The sequence below is a fragment of the Petaurus breviceps genome, unplaced genomic scaffold (assembly GCF_028583685.1).
Source record: "Petaurus breviceps papuanus isolate PSGF00001 unplaced genomic scaffold, PetGlider_PUasm1.0 90750, whole genome shotgun sequence".
NCBI lineage: Eukaryota > Metazoa > Chordata > Mammalia > Diprotodontia > Petauridae > Petaurus > Petaurus breviceps.
The window spans coordinates 11,246,018-11,266,721 of record NW_027187335.1 but is presented as its reverse complement, the minus strand read 5'-3'; the positions used below and the strand labels follow the sequence as shown (position 1 = coordinate 11,266,721).

General features: G+C 41.2%; 1 protein-coding gene across 2 annotated transcripts in view; it reads left to right on the top strand.

Annotated features, from left to right (window-relative positions):
- The first annotated feature begins 503 nt into the window (after positions 1-503).
- Positions 504-20,704, top strand: part of DHX8 (DEAH-box helicase 8) — a 24,762-nt gene continuing 4,561 nt past the window's right edge. The window contains exons 1-18 of one of the 2 annotated variants that reach the window (XM_069067565.1): positions 504-593; positions 2,470-2,579; positions 3,157-3,474; positions 3,941-4,085; positions 4,219-4,422; positions 4,983-5,070; positions 5,499-5,596; positions 6,570-6,717; positions 8,763-8,944; positions 9,313-9,507; positions 9,716-9,901; positions 10,013-10,223; positions 10,409-10,590; positions 16,117-16,257; positions 17,343-17,498; positions 18,888-19,025; positions 19,448-19,576; positions 19,740-19,936. In XM_069067565.1, coding sequence (XP_068923666.1) covers positions 2,473-2,579; positions 3,157-3,474; positions 3,941-4,085; positions 4,219-4,422; positions 4,983-5,070; positions 5,499-5,596; positions 6,570-6,717; positions 8,763-8,944; positions 9,313-9,507; positions 9,716-9,901; positions 10,013-10,223; positions 10,409-10,590; positions 16,117-16,257; positions 17,343-17,498; positions 18,888-19,025; positions 19,448-19,576; positions 19,740-19,936 — 2,825 coding nt within the window. In that variant the 5' untranslated portion in view covers positions 504-593; positions 2,470-2,472. The remainder of the gene's footprint in view (positions 594-2,469; positions 2,580-3,156; positions 3,475-3,940; positions 4,086-4,218; positions 4,423-4,982; positions 5,071-5,498; positions 5,597-6,569; positions 6,718-8,762; positions 8,945-9,312; positions 9,508-9,715; positions 9,902-10,012; positions 10,224-10,408; positions 10,591-16,116; positions 16,258-17,342; positions 17,499-18,887; positions 19,026-19,447; positions 19,577-19,739; positions 19,937-20,704) is intronic. The other variant, XM_069067566.1, reaches the window with a different exon arrangement.

The window sequence follows — 20,704 nt, the reverse complement described above, 5'->3', positions numbered from 1 at the left end:
TTTTAAAGTTTATGCACCCCAGGTTAAGTAAGACCTCTTGTGTTAGAGCCAAAAAGGAATTCATCCTTCCTTCTCCTCCCTAACCTCCAGTCCTGTTGAGGGATGAGGCACATGGGGAGATGAACATGAGATAGAAGGTAGTATTTGGATAGATTTGCTTGGTCAGTGTTTCTGTCATATCAGGAAATGGGTGTGCAGACATGTGGGAGAAATGTGCATGGAGCTGTGAGTCCAGGTCTTTTACAATTTGAAGTGATCATGGCTGCTGCCTGAGTGATGAGGTGGGATCATTTGCTCCTTCACTTCTTTAGGGCAGGAGAGGAAGGTGTCCCCTTTCCCACTTTTTTGGGGGGAAAAGAACCCCTTTACTTAGGGAAATTTGGTTGGATTTGGTGTTGAAAACTTTGGTGTGTATTTCACATTTATAGTGTTTTACAGGTTTATTTTGATCACTGAAAAGATTAAATTTACTGTGTATTTTCTTCCCTTTCTATTTTATGAAACAAGATGCAGTTGTAAAACCAAAAACAGAAAAGGAGAAACTCAAGGACCTGTTCCCAGCACTTTGCCTACCAGACAATCCTACAGTCCGGGTACTGATGTCCTCTGAGGCCCAGCTTTTGGGACCACATGAGTTTTTAACAGTTTATATGTAAATGTATCCAGTTGCTTTTATTGTTTTCATTCTTAGAAAATACTAAGTAAAAATGTTAAAGATCCTAAGAAATATTGATGAGGGCTAATTAGGGATGAGGGGAAGCAGTTAATGATATGGAAAAGTTATGAGATATGATGTTTAATGGTATGTGTGAAATAAGACATCTTTTTGTTTGATTATGCAGTCTACTTTATTTTTTTAGTGTGTTTAATTTTTAGTTTAATTATTCTAATTTGTCAGCTGCAGTAAAAGAACATGTATTGGAGACCTTTGGGATATTTAACATAGCCTTAAAAGTAACCAGTGATCTGGTGTACATGATAATTTAGAAGTAAAGCATGTTCGTTTCTCTTGGATAATTGTGTGTTTCTCAGGTCACAGGCTGGTAAAATTTTGCCATTAATTGAAAATCATAGAACTGTATTAAGTGTTACAGAGATGTATGGAACATAAGAAAAACTCCCAAGAACTTTTGTGTCTATTCATCATCTAGATCTAGAATAATATCATTTTAGAGTCAGAAGTTGTCCAGTTCTGCCTTCCTCCAACACTGTAATCTCTCTGACATCTTCTTGTGGCATTTATAGGCTAGCACATAATGTTAGTGATGGGGAGCTCATTTCTTCATAGTGCAGCCTGTCCCATTTAACAATTGTAACTAATTCTTCATCCATATGACAGCTTTTCAGATGCTTGAAAACAGCCATTGTGCCCTCTCTGAAGTCTTTTCTTCTCTGAGACATCTCAGAATTCCTTCAGTCATTCTGACCATGACATAGTTTCCATTTCCTTCATTGTACTGATTGTCATTTATGCTTTCTCCATTTTGTCAATGTCACACTTAGCCTTGGGTTCCAAGAACGCATATCCTAGAAATGGTCAGTGTACAGCAGGGCTGTGAGCCTCCTTTACTTCTGGATGCTCTGTTTTTGTCCTTTCTCATCATTTTAAGTTATGTTGGAAGTTCTTCCTGGCTCCTTTTCATTTTGGTTTTGGAGGCTGTAACCTAGGGCAGATGGGTGTAATGGAAAGAATGATGAACTGGGAGTCAGAAGAACAGCTTTCAGCCATGTAACCTTGGACAAGTTACTTAACCCCAATTGCCCTCCAAAAGGCCAAAAAAAACCCCCCAAAAACAGCTTTCTAGGCGCAGCTTTGAATACTTTTGGGCAGGTACCTGAACTTCTCAGATCCTCTGTTTCTCTTGCCAAATTCATAAGGTTGTTGGGAGGATCACATGAAATAACAACATACTTTTGAATCAGTTAAACATTTTAATATAACTGTTAGTTGCCATTCTTTCATTATGTCAAAAGATCTGTGATTTCATCAGTGTGATCACTCCTTTCATGTAGGCAGATCCCAACCCATCCATGTCTTTTTTTTTTTCCTTTTGGAGGGCAATTGGGGTGAAGTAACTTGCCCAAGGTTACATGGCTAGTTTTTTTGTGTGGGTGTTAAATGTTTGAGGCCGGAACCGAACTTGGGTCCTCCCGACTCCAGGGCCAGCACTTTACTCATTGCGCCACCTAGCCGCCCCCATCCATGTCTTAATAGGTGGTTTCATGAGTTTCTGTGGCCAAACAAAAAAAATTTAAACCTGATGGCTAAGTTCTGGTGATGAGCCTCCCCGAGCTTAGCCAGTAAGGCTAGTCCTTGGATAATAGGGGCACTAAGTAGGGCTTTGTCAGAGCTTGTGTTTCTCTTTGATATAATGTCTGAAACCAAAGTCTACTTGGAGCAGAACTTTAGTGGAAATGTTCATTTTTGTTTACTGTTTTCTGACCTGTTTTTTTCACTCTGTTCTGTAGACCATGCTTGATGAAGATGATGTGAAAGTAGCTGTGGATGTCCTCAAAGAGCTGGAAGCTCTAATGCCCAGTGCTGCAGCGCATGAGAAACAGAGAGGCTCCGAACACCGGTGCATCTTTGGGGTTTTCTTTTTGGATCATAGTTTTCCTTGGCAGTCCAGTCCTCAGAATCTGTAGTGGCCCTTTACCACACCCTTTTGGCCACTTTCACCACCTACTCCTGCTTCCTGCTGACAGATATTTGTGAGCATATGCTAGGAAGTTTAAGAAATAGAAAAATCTCTAAACAAAAGGTCTTGAAATGAGAAGCAAAGCAAAATTTTGTATGTGTTAGTTTTCTGATTTGTTTTGTGTGATGGACATGTACCAATATTTATGGCTTTCACAGCTACCATCATATAGGTTGGTGTCTTATGTAAAAATATGCCCTATATAAGGTTATCACAACCACCTTATTTTGTAATATTAGTATTTTATATGGAGGTATATAGAATATTAATAGTTAAATAGAGGTTTCACAGCCATAAAGTTGTGAAACTCCACTGTATTGTTCTTCAGCCAATTATCCATTTATAACATTGTTCCTGTTACAAACTACCTATTTACTTCCTGTGGAACCTGTTAACAGTGTTAGGTGGTATGTGTCTGAATAATCTAAAATCTATTTTTTTTTTCTGATGGTGATAGGGCAAAAAAGAAGAAACGAAGTCGGAGTCGAAGCCGAGACAGAGACCACAAACGGAGACACCGTTCTCGATCTAGGTCACGTTCTAGGACTCGAGATAGGAATAAAGGGAAATCTAGATACCGATCAAGGAGCAGAAGTCAAAGTCCTATCAAAGACCGTAAGGACCGTGATAAATATGGGGAGAAGAACAATGACAGATGGCGAGACAAACATGTGGACCGGCCTCCTCCTGAAGAACCTTCTATCGGGGAAATTTACAATGGCAAAGTTACCAGTATCATGCAGTTTGGGTGTTTTGTCCAACTGGAAGGACTAAGGTACAGCTAGGACCTTTTATGTAGTTCCAATAGTAGGCAGAATGTCTTCTACAGTCATTTGGACTTTTTACATAAAAAAATAAGTATATGTGGTTTGATTGTGGATTCTTCTTTAATTCAGTCAGTCTTCTTTAATCCATTCAAAGACTATTTGGGGGCTGAAATATCCTGCCAGACGCCATCTCACCCTTTCTTCTCCTTCAGACAGGACTAGCCCTTTCCTTACTGAGATACAGGTGGAGATAGAGCTTGTTTCTTTTTTAAGATGCTTCCTGGGGAAGATTTGATAGCTTCCTTCGGTATACTTAACTTCTGTTATTGTTAGGAAGTTTTATTTTACCTCATTTCAATTTAAGCTTTTTCCTTTTGTTTTGCTTTAATGACAATTGAAACCATTGGAGGAGAAACATTTCTAGGAATTACATAGCTAAATATGTCTTTTTCATCTTCCTTTTGTCCTGCACAGGAAACGGTGGGAAGGTTTAGTTCACATCTCTGAGCTTCGTCGGGAAGGCCGAGTAGCCAATGTTGCTGATGTTGTGAGCAAAGGCCAGAGGGTTAAGGTGAAAGTCCTGTCTTTCACTGGGACCAAAACCAGCCTGAGCATGAAGGTAAGACAGGAAAAATATTCAGCGTAATAGAGGGTGTCTTTTGCAAGAGGGGTGGCATTGGGCACTTTCATACCCAGTGCCTCTGAAAACATGAAGGACGAACATGAACCTAGAGGTTTTTGTTTGCCTTTAGGATGTGGATCAAGATACTGGAGAAGATCTGAACCCGAATCGCCGGAGGAACCTTGTTGGGGAGACCAATGAGGAGACCTCTATGAGGAACCCTGATAGACCTACTCACCTCTCCCTTGTCAGTGCCCCAGAAGTGGAAGATGACACTCTGGAAAGGAAGCGCCTCACCAGAATCTCAGATCCTGAGAAATGGGAGATCAAACAGGTGGGGACTCTGTTTCCTCTACTTGTTTTTAATTATGTGTTAGAGCCAGCAGTTTGTCCTGTAAGATGAAGGTGGGAGAAAAGGAAGGTCTGACAGCAGCCTTGCAGAATCAGAAATAATAATCTCTCACCTCACATTTGTGTAGCATTTTGCATTTTATAAGAGACTTTGCTACATGCTCTCATTTGATCCTCAGTAGATTATAATCTTTCTTTTAGATATAAGGTTACATAACTAGTAATTGGCAAAGTCAGGCCAAGAACAAAATATTTCTTTCTATTTTGCTATTTGACCCAACTCTGCTTTAGTAGGTGATTTCCATTAATTACTGATGCCAATGTTTTGTATATTTTTGCCAGTAGCCCCAAATTACCTTTACTTTAGGTTTTAAAAGGCTTTGTTAAAAAAACCAAAACCAAACCTAAAAGAATGGGGGCTCTTATTTCTTGGGGTGAAGGAGAAATGATGTCAATTCTTTATTAGAAAGCTGTATATTCACCTTCACTCAGTCAGTTTCTATACCAGCAAACTATAAATGATGCTATTTGCCTTCTGTATAGATGATTGCAGCCAATGTACTTTCCAAAGAAGAGTTTCCGGACTTTGATGAAGAGACAGGAATCCTTCCTAAAGTGGATGATGAAGAAGGTAACGAACCACTTGGGTTTGTTTGGACTAAACAAAAAATCAAGAAGGTATTTTCAAGTTGAGGTTTATAGGACTAGCCAGTTTGTACCTTAGTTTATGTTAGAAAAAGGTATTTTTGAAAGTGTTAAATAAATACTCAGAAAAGCATTTTCAACATGCTTGACTTGATTTAAAAGTACCAACAAGCAATTAGATTGAGATGTATGCCAGCCCTCTGAGAGCGTGGGAAGGGGAAAAGAAGGAAATTGTTTTTATTCCTTTAGGTATCAATTAGTTGAGAGGCTGCTTTGTTTTGAACCTGATTACTGTTTAGGCCTTTGGCAATATCCTTGGTGATGGTGTTTTCTTTTTATAAGTGTTACCTACGTTTTGGTTAAAAGAATCTGAGTTTCTTCTTTTGTTCAATCTTCATTTTGTGGGGATTTTAGATGAAGACCTGGAGATTGAACTGGTTGAGGAAGAACCTCCATTCCTGAGAGGACACACCAAACAAAGCATGGATATGAGCCCCATTAAAATTGTTAAGGTGAGAAATGTTGGACTTAACCTAGAGACCTCAAAGGAGCTTCATTCTCTTAGGACAAAAAGAATACAGGTTCTTCCCCCCTCCCCTTCAAATTTATTATTTACTTTTAGCATTCTTTTTAAATTTTGAGTTCCAAATTCTCTCCTTCCTCCCCCCCCCTTTCCACCCACTGTGAAGGCCAAAAAAAATATTATACATGTGAAATAATGCAACACATATTTCCATATTGCAGAAAAAATAAAATAAAGCAAGAAATTATACTTCAATTTATGCTCAGTCATCAGTTGTCTCTCTGGAGGTGGATAGCATTTTTTCATTTTGAATCCTTTGCAATTGTCTTGAATCACTGTATTGATCAGAGTACCCATGTCTTTCACAGTTGGTCATCATTACATTACTGTTACTGTGCACAATGATCTTCTGGTTCCTCTCATTTTACTTTGCATCAGTTCATATAGGTCTTGCCATGTCCTTTCTGAAACCAGAAGTTCTTGAAGATGCTGCTACTGCTACTGCCACTGTCAGAATATAGGCTTGAAGCTGGTTATTTTATCTATGTAAGCCTTTACCCTTGGAGGTGATGCAGCAGCCGGACACTTCCCAAGAATCAGGGTCCAATGAATTCTGGAAGTGCCGACCTTTAGCACATTTTGTCATTCGCGTGTGGTTGTCTTCTTGTCACTGCTGTTAGCTCATTCTCTGGCATCTTGAAAAATAGAATAATTATCTTAAAGCTTCAGAACACTTTTAAAAGGTTCATTTTGCTACTAAGAGGTAGGCCCCATGTCAGTTCAGCAAAGCTTTTTTCAGGGCTTACTGAGTGCAGAACAGGTACTGGGGGAGGGACAGTTTAGCTATGATTCTGTCCCTGTTCTTAGGGGAACTTAAAAGTCTAGTAGGGGGAATTGAAAGCTATGGGTGGGGTAGGACCTTAAATGAGAATTCTCATGGTTTTTTTCTTCCATTCTCCTAGAATCCTGATGGCTCCCTGTCCCAAGCAGCAATGATGCAGAGTGCTTTAGCTAAAGAAAGGAGAGAACTCAAGCAGGCCCAGCGGGAAGCAGAGATGGACTCCATTCCTATGGGACTCAACAAACACTGGGTGGATCCTCTGCCTGATGGTATGACCTTGGGGGAGAAGTACTATTAGGGGTTCTCTTGTTGAAGCTACCAAGGTTAGGAGAATGTCACAAATGGCCCAGGTTGGAAATTAATGCCACTTATTTTTTTGATGGGCCTTAATTTGATTGTTGAATTTGTTCAGTCAAAATTATGGTCATCTTTGTAAATGATTAAAACTAAAGCTAAGCCTTTTTTGATGGGGGTGGCGTTCTGGAAGATGTTTATTTGTCTGGGAAAATGTCCCATATGCAAGGTAACTACTTTTATTTTTGCTGCTGGAATTGAGCATTTTCTTTTGATGTTTTTTTTATACCACTCTCATTTCCCAAATGCTATAAAAAATTATGAAACAGCATTTGATTCAGTAGAGTAAGGTGTCTCCTCTGCATATTCACAATCTTTCTAAATTCCTTATATAACATAACAATTAAAAATAAGCAATCACTTCACTTGTTCAGTAACTGTCTCATCATAAATATCAGGTGGAGCATAAAATGAGGAGGTGTATGGTCACCAGAGGTGTTTGTCACTGTGTTAGAGGAGAGCCAGTGCAGAGTCCAGGTTGGGAGGGATTCCCCCAGATATTTAGGTGTCCTCAAGTGGCTTCTATTTGTGTTCAGCCTTGTGCTGAGTGCAGCCAGTCTTGGAGCATTTCACACCCTCCCAGGAGAGAACTCTCATTCAAAAGAGTTTTAGCCTGATTCTCTACATTGGAAAGAACAAGTGGATAAAGAATGTCTCTTGCCTGACCTTGTTCTAAAGGTCATCTGTGTGTGCATGGTCTGTGTATGCATGTGTGTGCACGTGTGCGTGCGTGTGCACGCACACACATGCATCTGGGCTAAGAGACAAGTCTGGATTGGCTTCAGGAAATTGTGTAGTGTCTTTAAGAATCTCAGACTTCTCCTGGAAACAGGCCTGTCTTTTTATTACTGATATTCTACCAGTGTAGTAGGACTACAAGACAGGAAATACATCTGCTGCTAGAGCATTGAAAATTATTATCACACAGAGAGTATATTGGAGAGGTGCCTGGTGGGTGTAAGTGGGCTTCAACATATAATCAGTGAAGAAAGAACAGGAGTAAAAGATGTAATTAGTGAAATGTGTGATAAGAAAATATAGGCTGGTCATGTGGCAGCCATGAAGAATGACAGGTGGGTTGTGTGAGCGTGCCATTGGTATCTTACAGATGTCAGGAGAAAACAAGACAGGCCTCCAATGTGTTGGGTAAACTCTGGTGCATTTATGGGAAATCTTGAACAAGAATCATATGGGATGAGCAAGCATGGATAGGTTTTGATATGCATCTTTGGGGCAGCTAGGTGGTACAATGGATAGAGTGCCAGATCTGGAGTCAGGAAAACTCAGTTCAAATCTGACCTCAGATACTTAGTAGCTGTGTGACCCTGGGCAAGTCACTTCACCCTGTTTGCCTCATCTGTAAAATGAGCTAGAGAAGGAAATGACAAACCACTCTAGTATCTTTGCCAAGAAAACCCCAGATGGGGTCACAAAGAGTTGGACACAACTGAAAAATGACTGAACAACAAAAATGGAGAGAATGTCCACGTTGAAGAAATCACAGACATATTTGTGTATTTGAAAAACACTTAATCAATAACCGATCGCTCATAGAACTCTTTGTAACAAAACAAAGACAGTTAGCAAAACAAATTGACACAGCAGAAGTGACAGCATGTGTAACAAATCCAAACCCATAACTTTTCTGCTGAGAAGAGGAAAAAGGGTATTTCAGCATTCATCTTCTAGAACCAAGTTTACCCATTTTGTGTGTAACCAAAGCAGTCTGTGGCCTGTTAGTGTGGTTACCATTTATATTATAGTCATTGTCAGTTTTGTTTTCCTGGTTCTAGAAAACCAAGCTTTAAGAAATCTAAGCTAATAATTAGATTCAGTTTCACTGAGGCAGCAGTGTGTGTGTGTTGTCCTCTACCTGTCATGTTAATTTTGTACCCTGGGTTGCAGGTAGTATAGAGAAGTGTGTTTGGTGACTTACTAAATGGATTGTTTTTCTCTCTAGTGGATGGGAGGCAGATTGCTGCCAACATGCGGGGCATTGGGATGATGCCCAATGACATCCCAGAGTGGAAGAAGCATGCTTTTGGGGGCAACAAAGCATCTTATGGTAAAAAGACGCAGCTGTCAATCATTGAGCAGAGGGAAAGTCTCCCCATCTTCAAACTGAAAGAGCAGCTTGTTCAGGTGAGAAGTTATTTTATGGCCAAGAAGAGAAGGAGCTCTCCTAAAGGGGAGAGGAGGCCATTTGAGGGCAAGATTCTCTGGAAGAGAGCATGTGGGAATCTAAAAATGGTTTTCAAAACATAGCAGGGAGACATGCTTAAAAGAATATAATTTAAGTACAAAACTTGTTCCCCATTAAAAAAGGAAACGAACCTAGGATCTACAACAGAGTTCTCATTTGTCAGGACTTTGTGTTAAGTGGACCACAGTACTGGACCATTAGCTAGAAAAATAAAACAGCCAGTCAGGGCAAAGCATTTGTGTTTCTCTCAGATGTGGGTTTGTTAGAATTCATTAACAATTTCTTGTCTGTTTCTAATGCATCTTAGGCTGTTCATGACAATCAGATTCTGATCGTTATTGGAGAGACAGGTTCTGGAAAGACAACACAAATCACACAGTACCTCGCTGAGGCAGGTTACACATCCAGGGGGAAAATTGGATGTACACAACCTCGAAGAGTTGCGGCGATGTCGGTGGCCAAAAGAGTGTCTGAGGAGTTTGGTTGTTGCTTGGGACAAGAGGTAAGAAGTCAAAGAAAGCTGTTACTAAAGGGCCTGGTGAAAAGCTAGGAGATCTGAATTTTACTGTGTTCCTCTACTATCAAACAAAATAATGAGTCTGGCTATGCAGGAGAGCCAGCTGACCTGGATATCCTGTTGTAGCCAGCTTGAAGATTGCAGTGAGAAGGATATTTGGGTTTAAGTAGGTTTTGTTTCTTGCCTACTCCAGGTGGGTTACACTATTCGTTTTGAAGATTGCACCAGTCCAGAGACAGTAATCAAGTACATGACAGATGGGATGTTGCTCAGGGAATGTTTGATTGACCCTGACCTTACTCAGTATGCAATCATCATGTTGGATGAGGCTCATGAGAGAACAATTCACACAGATGTGCTCTTTGGATTGTTAAAGAAGGTACCTAGACAGCTTCTGGTGGTGACATATTCCAGCCCACAATACGTTGTGAAAACCGTCCTCTTTTGGTTGTGTGTATTAATATGACCAGAGTCCCTCTTTTTTTAATAGACAGTGCAGAAACGGCAAGACATGAAGCTGATTGTTACCTCTGCTACATTAGATGCTGTGAAATTTTCCCAGTATTTCTATGAAGCTCCCATTTTCACCATTCCAGGCCGAACATATCCAGTGGAAATTCTCTATACTAAAGAACCTGAGACAGATTACTTGGATGCCAGCTTGATCACAGTCATGCAAATCCATTTAACTGAACCACCAGGTGAGAGGATGGGACTATTTTACTCCTAGACTAATATGCCTAGCTATGATTGTGTCTCTTTCCCAGCACCATAAAACTTTGACTGCTTGTAGGGCAGGGTTTTCAAGAAAAATGCAATTGCCAACTCCCTGGTTGACTTGATTTTTTTCCTTTCCTGCCTAAATACCACTACTCATTCTATGCAGGTGACATTCTGGTGTTTCTGACTGGTCAGGAAGAGATTGATACTGCCTGTGAGATCTTATATGAACGCATGAAGTCTCTGGGTCCTGATGTACCTGAATTAATCATCCTCCCTGTGTATTCTGCTTTGCCGAGTGAGATGCAGACCCGGATCTTTGACCCAGCTCCTCCTGGTAGCAGGAAGGTAATAATCCCATTGATTCATGTTGCTTGTGTCTCTGATGATTTGTGAGTAGTCATGTTGAAAGTCGCGTAAAGTTTATGTAAGCTTTATTTCTTAACTTCTTGGTCTTGGTCTACCTTGTACTTGTCTGACTGCTCCTCAGTCTTCTTTGCTAAATCTTCATTCAAGTCATGCCTGCTTACTGTGGTTATTCTCCAAGATTCTGCCCTGGGCCCCTTTTCCTTTCTGTTCTACTATATCACTTGATCTCACCAGTTCCCATGGGTTCAGTGATCAGAGATCTATGCAGATAGTTCTCATAGCACTAATCTCTCTTGACCTACAGGTCCACATCACAAGTTGCCTGCTGGACATTTTAAACTAGATGTCCTATAGCATGACCAAAGTAGAATTCACTATTTTTCTCCCCAAAACTTACTTCTTCCAAAAGTTTCCTATGACTTTTAAGGGCACTGCCATCCTCCTAGTCACGCTATTTTATAGCCTTGGTGTCACACTTGACTCCTCACTCTCACTCACCCCATATATCCAGTCAGTTGCCAAATCTTAACATTTCTACTTGCACAACATTTGTCTCATTTTAAACATCCCTTCTCTCCACTTACACAGCTACCACCTAGTTCAGGACTTCATCACCTTTTACCTGGACCATTGCAACAGCCTTTTTTAAAAGTAAATTTTTATTGATATATTTTGTCTTTATGTCTCTTCTCTTTCCCCCTGTCTGGTTATTATATGCAATATTCCATACCTTTGATCATCTGCTGATGTCTTCTCATCGTTCTTCTTTGGGGCCAACCTTAGTGGTTACAATTTTGCAGCATTCAGTTTCCATTAGTGTTGAAGTCATTGCATATATTGTTTTCTTGTTTCTGTTTACTTCACTTGATGTCAGTTTATATAGGTCTTTCTGTGCTTTTCTGTATCCTTCATGTTCATCATTTCTTATAACATAGTAATAATCCATTATATTCATGTACTGTTTGTTTAGCCATTCCCAAATCACTAGGCATCTACTCTTGTTTTCTGTTCTTCTGCAATAGTCTTTTTTGAAAATTTAAATTTTTTTCAATCAGTAAACATCTAATCCCTTCCCCTCCAATGGAGGACAAGAAAAACAAAATCCTTGTTAAAAAACATGTATTGTGTAGCAAAACAAATATACATATTGAACATTCCCTAATAAATATGTTTACATGTGTTTGTATATGTGTGTGTGTAGAAAGAGAGGTGTACTCAGAGTGCAGAATGAGGTTTGTGTGTAGTGTATCCAAAGGTGGGAAGCTTGTCTCATCCTCTAGAATCTTGACTGGTCATTATGCTGATCAGAGTTCCTAAGGCTTCCATTGTATTAATTTCTGCCCTGGTTCTGTTCACTTCATTCTGAATAAGTTCTTATATATCTTCACAGGTTCCTCTGAAACCATTCCCTTCATCATTTTTATTTAGTATTCTGTCATTTTACATGTTGTAACTTATTCAGCCATTTCCCAGTGGATGGATACCCCCCCTTAAATTCTCATACTTTATCACTTCAAAAGTGGTATAGATATTTTTATACATTCTAAATTAGAGGGATTTTTTTGCTTTAGGACTAATCTCTCCCCTAATCTCCCCTTTCTCTAATTTCCCCTTCTTCCTTCCCCCTTTTTCCTTCTCTCTTCTATCTCCTATTTCCCTGTTGAGTGAAATGTTACTTCTCTTCCCAACTCTGTGTAAAGTGTGTGTCTGTATTCTTCCCCTTTCAACGAGTTTAGATGAGAGTAATGTTAAAATTTCAGCTGTTACCTCCTCTTCTTTCTTGTTATATAGACTTCTAATTGTCATTCTAAGTTTTGAGATAACTTTTCATTACCTTCCTTTCCCTTTGCCACCTAGTGGAATCTTCTTCCCCTCTCTTTCCATTCTTTAAAGTTCATCAGGTTCATCAACTGACCTGTTTGTTTGTTTATTTATTTGTTTATTAATTTATTTTTAGTTTTCAACATTGATTTCCACTAGATTTTGAGTTACAATTTTTTCTCTCCCCGTCTTTCCCCTACCCCACCCCAAAATAGCAAGCCTGCTGAATAACCCTTCCCCCAATCTGTTCTCTCTTATATCCTCCTCCATCACCCCCCTCTAACTTTCTAGTAGGGCAAGATGGGTTTCTCTACTCTAGTACCTGTATATCTTATTTCCCAGTTGCATGTAAAAAACAAATTTTTAAACATTTGATTTTAAAACTTTGAGTTCCAGATTTTTTCCCTTCTTCCCTTCTCACCTACCCCTACTAGGAAGATAAGCAATTCAATATAGGTTGTACATGTGTAGTTACCCCAGTCATTTCCATATTAGTTATATTGTGAAAGTCTTAACTATATTTCCCTCCATCCTATCCCACCCCCCACTTATTCTATTTTCTCCTTTGACCCTATCCCTTTCAAAAATGTTTGCTTCTAACTACCTTCTCCCCTAATCTGCCCTCCCTTCTATCATCCCCCATCTTATCCCCTACCCCACTATTTTCCTGTAGGGTAAGATACCCAATTGAATGTGTATGTTATTCCCTCCTTAAGCCAAATTTAGTGAGAATCAGGTTGTCCCATTCCCTTTCACCTTCCTGCTTTCCCCCTCCATTCTAACAGTTTTCTCTTGCCTCTTTTATATGAGATAATTTACCCTAATTTATCGTTCCCTTTCTCAACTTCTTCTAATAAATCTCTCTCACCTCTTAATTTTATTTTTTAGATATCATCCCTTCATATTCAACTCATCCTGTGCCCTCTATGTATACATGAACACACATATGCCCGCACTCACATATTTATATACACATACATCTTCATATATATATATTATTCCCTTCAACTGTCCTCATTCTGAGAAAAGTCTTGAGAGTTACAATTAATGTTTTTCCATGTAGGAATGTAATCTTGGCGTGATTTTTGTTTTTGTCCATTCTTTCAGCCTATTTCCTGACTTGTGACTTGATGTTATGGCCAGGCTTTACACACTTTTGGAGGGAAGATATGGGCTGGTCCTCTTGGTTGTTTTCTTGGGCTCTTGAGTATTGCATTGTTCCAGGATTTCAGGAACAGCTAAGGATGAGGACCTTCAACTCCCAAAGCAGTCTAATCCATGGCAAAGTCTGACTGCTGCCCTCCTGGTCTGAACTCTGTAAACTCCTGATCTGATTTTAGATCTGAGGAACAATGGATTGCTGCTGGACTCAGCCCCTGTTGGCCATCTGGGAAGCACTGGTAGTTAACGGTGACATTTCTGTAGGCTTCCCTATGGTCTGTGATTACTGCCCTTGTTATTCCTCTGCAGTCTTCAGGCTGGGCTCCAAGTTGGAACTGAGATCTTGTTCTGTTCTTGGGGGTCCAAGGCACACTGCTGTTGCCTGTCTGTCTCTTAGTACACTGCACAAGGCCCAGTTCTGCTCCTTTGCCACTCCTTAGCACAGGTCCCCTCCTGGGATCTCTGACTGGTGACAGAGTTGCCAATTGGCAGCTGTCCTTGTGCCCTGCACAGAGTCCCTGGGCCCAGGATGAGTCTGAATCTCCTCTTGCCCTGGTGCTCAGCTTCTCCCCACATAGTCTCTAAGTGTCTTGCTTTTGGGCAGTGCCTATCTCCAGTGTCCATAGGCCTCTGTCTCCCTTGGTATCAAGGATTCAGTCTGGTGCATTTTCTAGATGTGAATGGAAGAGTTGAAGGTGTCTGTGTGGGTGGGGTGCTTGCTGTATGCCTTGGTACCCCACCATCTTGATTCCCTACCCTGTTGTGGCCTTCTAATTGATCTTTTGGCCTCAGGTCTCAGTGCTTGTCACAGAACTGGCATTAGGTAGTTGCTTACTAAATGTTTATTGACTTCACTTGACTCTCCCACTCCACTCCATTCTCCATAGAGCGATCAGTGATTTTCCTAAAATATAACCACTGTCTCCTTGCCCAGTGAACTCCTGTGGCTTTGCTTTTTTTTTTTTTTGAGGGGGGAAGGCAGGGAAATGGGGGTTAAGTGACTTGCCCAAGGTCACATGGCTAGTAAGTGTTAAGTGTCTGAGGTCAGATTTGAACTTAGGTCCTCCTGACTCCAGGGCTGGTGCTCTCTTCACTGCACCACCTAGCCACCCTCAAAATCCTGTGGCTCTGTTAACCTTCGGGTTCAAAACAGTGATTTGGCATTTAAAAATTTTCACCACCTGGTCCCTTCCCTTCCCTCTGCCTCCTAGAATCCCTGGCTTCCTTTTAGACTCAGCACAGATCCCACCAGGTCTAGGAGGACTTTCTGGTTCCCCGCGTTGCTGCTGCCTCCCTTGTTAGCTTATCCAGTATCTCAAGTGTATCTTATTGTTCATTCATTCTGTGTCTGATTCTTTATGACACTGTTTGGGGTTTTCTTGGCAAAGGTACTGGAGTGGCTAGTTATTTCCTTCTCCAGCTCATTTTACAGATGAGGAAATGGAGTCAAACAGGGTGAAATGATTTGCCCAGTGTCACTCAGCTAATAGGTATCTGAGACCAGATTTGAACTCTTGAAGATGAATCTTCCTGACTCCAAACCTGGTGCTCTATCCATTGTGCCACCTAGCTGCCCTTTCTCTGTCTTGTATGTACTGATTTGTTTGCATGTTGTCTCCCCCATTAGAATGTGCCCTCATGGAGTGCTGGGACAATGTTTTTGCTTTTGTTTCCCCAGGCACTACCACAATTTGTGACCCATAGTAAGCCCTTAAAAAGTGTTGATTGATTGATGGCAGCTGTCTTTTCTAAGCATTTAGTTTCTGTGGCTAAGCTATAGGTAGGCAGTCTTTTGGGGCCAGTGTGATGCTGGCATGCTGTAAGCTGTGCTACAACCTCCTAGCAGCGACTTTTCCCAAGGCATCATCTTTTATTAGCTAGGCTTCTGGGTAGAAGAATTGTGGCAGTGCCAAGGCGAGACTAATAACCTTTTAGATCATGTAAATTGCCGTACCCAGCTGATGAAATTTCTCAGCCTCCTTTTATGGTTGGAAAATTTTCTCCCATGTTCCACATATGTGAAAAGCCCATTTTGTAGTTTAGATGTCCCTGAGGGCAAGAGAAAAATTTCCTTTTGCATTGGCTAATGTGATACCAGAAAATCTTTGCTTTCCCAAGGCGCTGGAAAATTAAAATTTTAGTAATTGGCATTGGGTCTTGACAGTGAGTTAGATAGCAATTTTATCCAAGTAAAATGGTTTTTGATCAACTTTAGTTTTTCCCCTTTTCCTCCCCTTCCTTGTCCTTTCTCCCTCTAGCTCAGAGATGATTTTTCCTCCTCACAGAATTTGTGAGCTGGAAAGGACCTCCTTCTCCCTTCCCCCTGCCATTAGGCAAGGATCCCCTGATTCTTCCCAGATAGAATTGTCTTTTCTATTTGTCGTCAGAGCCTCCAGAGGGGAGATATTTCCTTGGCGATGTGTCCCAGTGTCTCACACCCTTTGATTGCAAAGTTTTGCATATCTGCATTACTGTTTGAGCAGAAAAACAGCTGCCACAACTAGTTGTGTTTCTCACCTGCAGGTTGTAATTGCTACCAACATCGCTGAGACATCTCTGACTATTGATGGAATCTACTACGTGGTGGACCCTGGGTTTGTGAAGCAGAAAGTGTACAATTCGAAGACTGGGATCGACCAGCTGGTGGTAACTCCCATCTCTCAGGTACACAGACTTGGCCCTCATAGGAGTGGAGGTCAGCTCTCAGATGGGACTCACCAGCAAATTTTCCAAAAGATTTGGTTGCGTATTTCTTGAAAGTTTTGCATGTTCTGCTTTTGGATTTTACTGTGTTTTTAAGGATAAGTTTTCTAAGTGATGATGATATACCTTACTTTTAAACTGGATAAGGGGAGTGTTTGGGACTGTGCTTGTGAGTTTTAAATCTATGGAGTGGTATTTTTCAATTTCTAAAATTGTAGATCCTTTTCAGAACTACTGATTTGGACTCTACCATGCTCTAGCTTAACCTACCTAGGTGGAAGAACAAATTAAAAAAAACATAGATACGGGTGACCAAGACACATCAAGGCAGATTTGTTTTCCCAGTAATTGTATCATCCTACTAATCAAATTATAACAGCAAAGGACCATGATAGAGAATCAAATCGATAAATTGTCTGTTGCCGTTACCATTTTTTGTTTCAGTGGGAGACTTGGAGCCTCTGTAGACTGTTGAGACCTTCCAGGAGTAGTTTAGAGAATTGCCCTTGTCCAGGCAACTGAGTGTCATTTTAAGGTGCTGCTCCTTAGGGTGTTTTTCTGGATTGTGTGGACTGGGTGCAACCTGAAAGCACTTAGTGTGTCCTGGTCATTCTTCCCTCTAGTCCCACATACTGCCTTTTAGGAATTTGCATAACCTGTTGCTTTCTGTATTTCTGCTGCTTGGACTTAGTGGTTGCTTATCAGAGCAGCTCTCCTGCTCTAGGTGTCTTGGCCAGGCTCCCCTGGCTGTTGGGCCCATAGCCATGCTGCAGGCATTGAAGTCTTGCTGCAGGCAATGAAGAGGCTTCATACCCTCCTTGGTAGTTGCTTTATTTTGGATCATTCTTCAGCAGGTGTTTGAATATCCTGCTATGAACAGGATGAGAGTTGGGACATTGGTGGTCTTATATATGATCTGAATGGTAGTGGAATAAGCCAGGCCCCATTTATGATTTTGCCAGTAGCCTATCGCCTGTTTACAAGGATTTTCTCCATCTCAATAACTGTTTAACAAGCGTGCTATTTCTTTATGTTCATCTTTATAGGCGCAGGCAAAGCAGAGAGCAGGCAGAGCTGGGAGAACAGGGCCCGGAAAGTGTTACAGGCTTTACACAGAACGTGCCTACCGAGATGAAATGCTGACCACCAATGTGCCTGAGATCCAGAGGACTAACTTAGCCAGCACGGTGCTCTCTCTCAAGGTAGACATCACTGTCACATTGCATGGAATGTTGTTGTCATTCAGTCCTTTCATGACCCTGTGGATCATACTGTATGTGAGGTTTTCTTGGTAAAGATTCTGGAGTGGTTCTCCATTTCCTTCTGCAGTGGATTAAGAGAAACAGGCTAAGTGACTTGCCCAGGGTCACACAGCTCCTACATGTCTGTCCAGGCCCAGAGCTCTATCCATTGAGCCACCTGTCTCCAGGCATGAGTGTTAGCATAACCCGATTATAAAGCTTTATATTAACCTCAGTTTTATGAATCACCAGTTAATACTCAAATAATATCATAAACCAATTACTTTGAGTCAAATGCAAATTCTGGAATAAGTGGTTGCACTGTAGCTGAGTTGATATATCTTCTTCAGCCCCAGTCTTTTTCTTTCTTGGGATTATAACAAATTGGTCATTTGACTTTTTAGGACTTCAGTTAATAGCATTAAAAAATGACATTTGAAAAATGTCAATATCAGACCAAGGTCCCTTCCAATTCTAAGTCCTATGATAGTATAGTTTCTTGAAGAGTCTTAGTTTTCAAGACCTTTTCCCACTCTTTTGAAAAATCAAAACAAAATAAGCCAACACCAAAAACAAAATTTTAAACTAAGCTGTAAGATCATAATACAGACTGGTCCTTTGGGAGCTTGGTTTTCATTCTGAATAATTTCTCTTCCTCTCCTAGGCCTCAATAGAGAGCTTCATTCTCTCTTGGCAGTGGCAGCTGCAGGAGTAATTTCCCAGATGATGGCATTGTCCCCATGATAGTTGATGTTACTCTGGAGCTCTGTCACTTTATTGGTGCAGAGTGCTCCACTGTCATTTATTATTTATCCTTTCTGAGAGGGGGGAGGACAGAACTTCAGGAAGAAAAATCCACCATACTCTCTATTGTCCTAGAAAAGAGGATGTGATGACCAAAAAGAGTGTTCGTTCAATAAGACAAGTACAGTGGACATAAATCTGAGGAACTTTAGGGAATAGAAAAGAAATAAAAAACATTGGATCTCTTCTCGAGGTTCTTAAAGGCCAGCTGGAGAAATTAAATAGGATGGTGTGCTGTCTATTCTGGGGCTTGAGTTTTGAATTTCTGTGAAATTACACACTTACTGAAGCCTAATTTTTGTCAGGGAAAAAAAATCAGGATTTCTGGAAGGTGGAGTGACATTGTCTTCCCCTCTTTTAAGCCCTGGGGGCTAATGACCTGCTCTCCTTTGGCCTGTTGCCTACTCTTAATTTCTTTCTATTTTGCACTTGAGGAACCAAGTGCCTAAAAGGGAAATACCTGAAAGTCTCTGCTTTGTCCTTGTAAATAGTCATTTGGGATGCCTGGTGAGTGAAGTGATGGTGTTTTTCTCCTTCCCTATCTAGGCTATGGGTATCAACGACCTGCTCTCCTTTGATTTCATGGATGCCCCCCCAATGGAAACTCTGATTACAGCTATGGAGCAGCTGTACACATTGGGAGCACTGGATGATGAGGGTCTGCTCACCCGTCTGGGCCGTAGGGTAAGTCACAGGTTCAGCCTCACAGCCCCCCGCCTCCCCCTTACTCCTGATTCCCCAAGGTGACCTTTGCCCTGTCACTGACTCAGGCATGGTTTCATTCTCAGACTGCAGTCCTGAGCCTGCAGATCTCACCTGGTCACCAGATATCATTAAGGGCTCTTGCTTTATAAAAAGCTACTTCCTTTCCCTGATCTGATACTCTGGTCAAAATTGATTTCCCCCAGCATGGGTTTTATGGGCCAGAAGCTTAGATTTAGTTGTCACCTGCCTCCTGACAGCTGTTTGTTCTTCTGCACTTACAAACCATTGGAGAAGGGAGTCTGGGGAAGGCGTGTCCCCAGGGTGTTTTGCCCTTTCTATTTGCCCTTACTGGGGAGGCCTTCCTGAGAGCAGTCAAACATAGTTTCTCTTTCTTCCTCTAGATGGCAGAGTTTCCCTTGGAGCCAATGTTGTGTAAGATGCTGATCATGTCTGTGCATTTGGGCTGTAGTGAGGAGATGCTCACCATTGTGTCCATGCTGTCAGTGCAGAATGTCTTCTACAGACCCAAGGTGGGGGAATGCAGATTCTCTTTGCATCCTTTAGTGGCAGGCACACTGAGCTGGCCTTTTGGGGGGAAGCCTGGACCTGGGGTAGGCCCTTTGGATCTGGATTAGGAAGGAATGAGTAGCTGTTATGAAGAAGAGAATAATCTTGTACTTCATTGATTGGCAGGACAAACAGGCCCTTGCAGATCAGAAGAAAGCCAAATTTCACCAGACTGAAGGTGACCACCTCACTCTCTTGGCTGTGTACAATTCTTGGAAGAACAACAAATTTTCCAACCCCTGGTGTTATGAGAATTTTATACAGGCTCGTTCCTTGCGCCGAGCCCAGGACATTCGTAAACAGATGTTGGGTATCATGGATAGGTGAGCCTAAAATCTAACTTTTTCCCCCTCATTCTCACTATTAAAGATCAAGAAGCATTTTTTTTTTGCTTTTTGGAGGGGGGAAGGCAGGGCAATTGGGGTTAAGTGACTTGCCCAAGGTCACAGGGCTAGTTAAGTGTCAAGTGTCTGAGGCTGGATTTGAACTCAGGTTCTCCTGACTCAAGGGCCAATGTTCTATTCACTTAGCCGCCCCCATTTAGAAGCATTTGTTGAAGAATCTTTTGAAGTGGCTTGGCATAGAGTGAGTGCTTCTGTCCTTTTACCTTCTGTACATGATTATTGCTGTCCTAGTCCCTTCACATACAGCTGCCAACCTCCTTCCACAAAACAAACCCCTACCAAAACCAAAAACCAACTTAGGGCCACCAACAAATAAACCTATCTCTCAATCTATTCCATTTTTTATGCCTGTTCTTTTGTTATAGGTGAGTGCAGTGATGCAGAGTTTTGCTTTTAAAAATCCCATGAAGGAGGACTTATTCTTTGTGATAAAAAAAGAACATGATTTTGTAAACCTAATAGAAGAAAATGGCCTTAAAATTAAGACCTTAGAAGCAAAAATTCTATTTGGGAAAGTACCTGAGTGATTTGGGCTTACACTTCTGTAAAGCAACTATCCTTCTTTGATATTTAGTGGTGGAAGTAGGGATCTCCTGTTGTTTGTGGTGGGGGGAAAGAGAGAGAGAATGAGAATGTGTGTGTGTGTGTGTGTGTGTGTGTGTGTGTGTGTGTGTGTGTGTGTGTGTG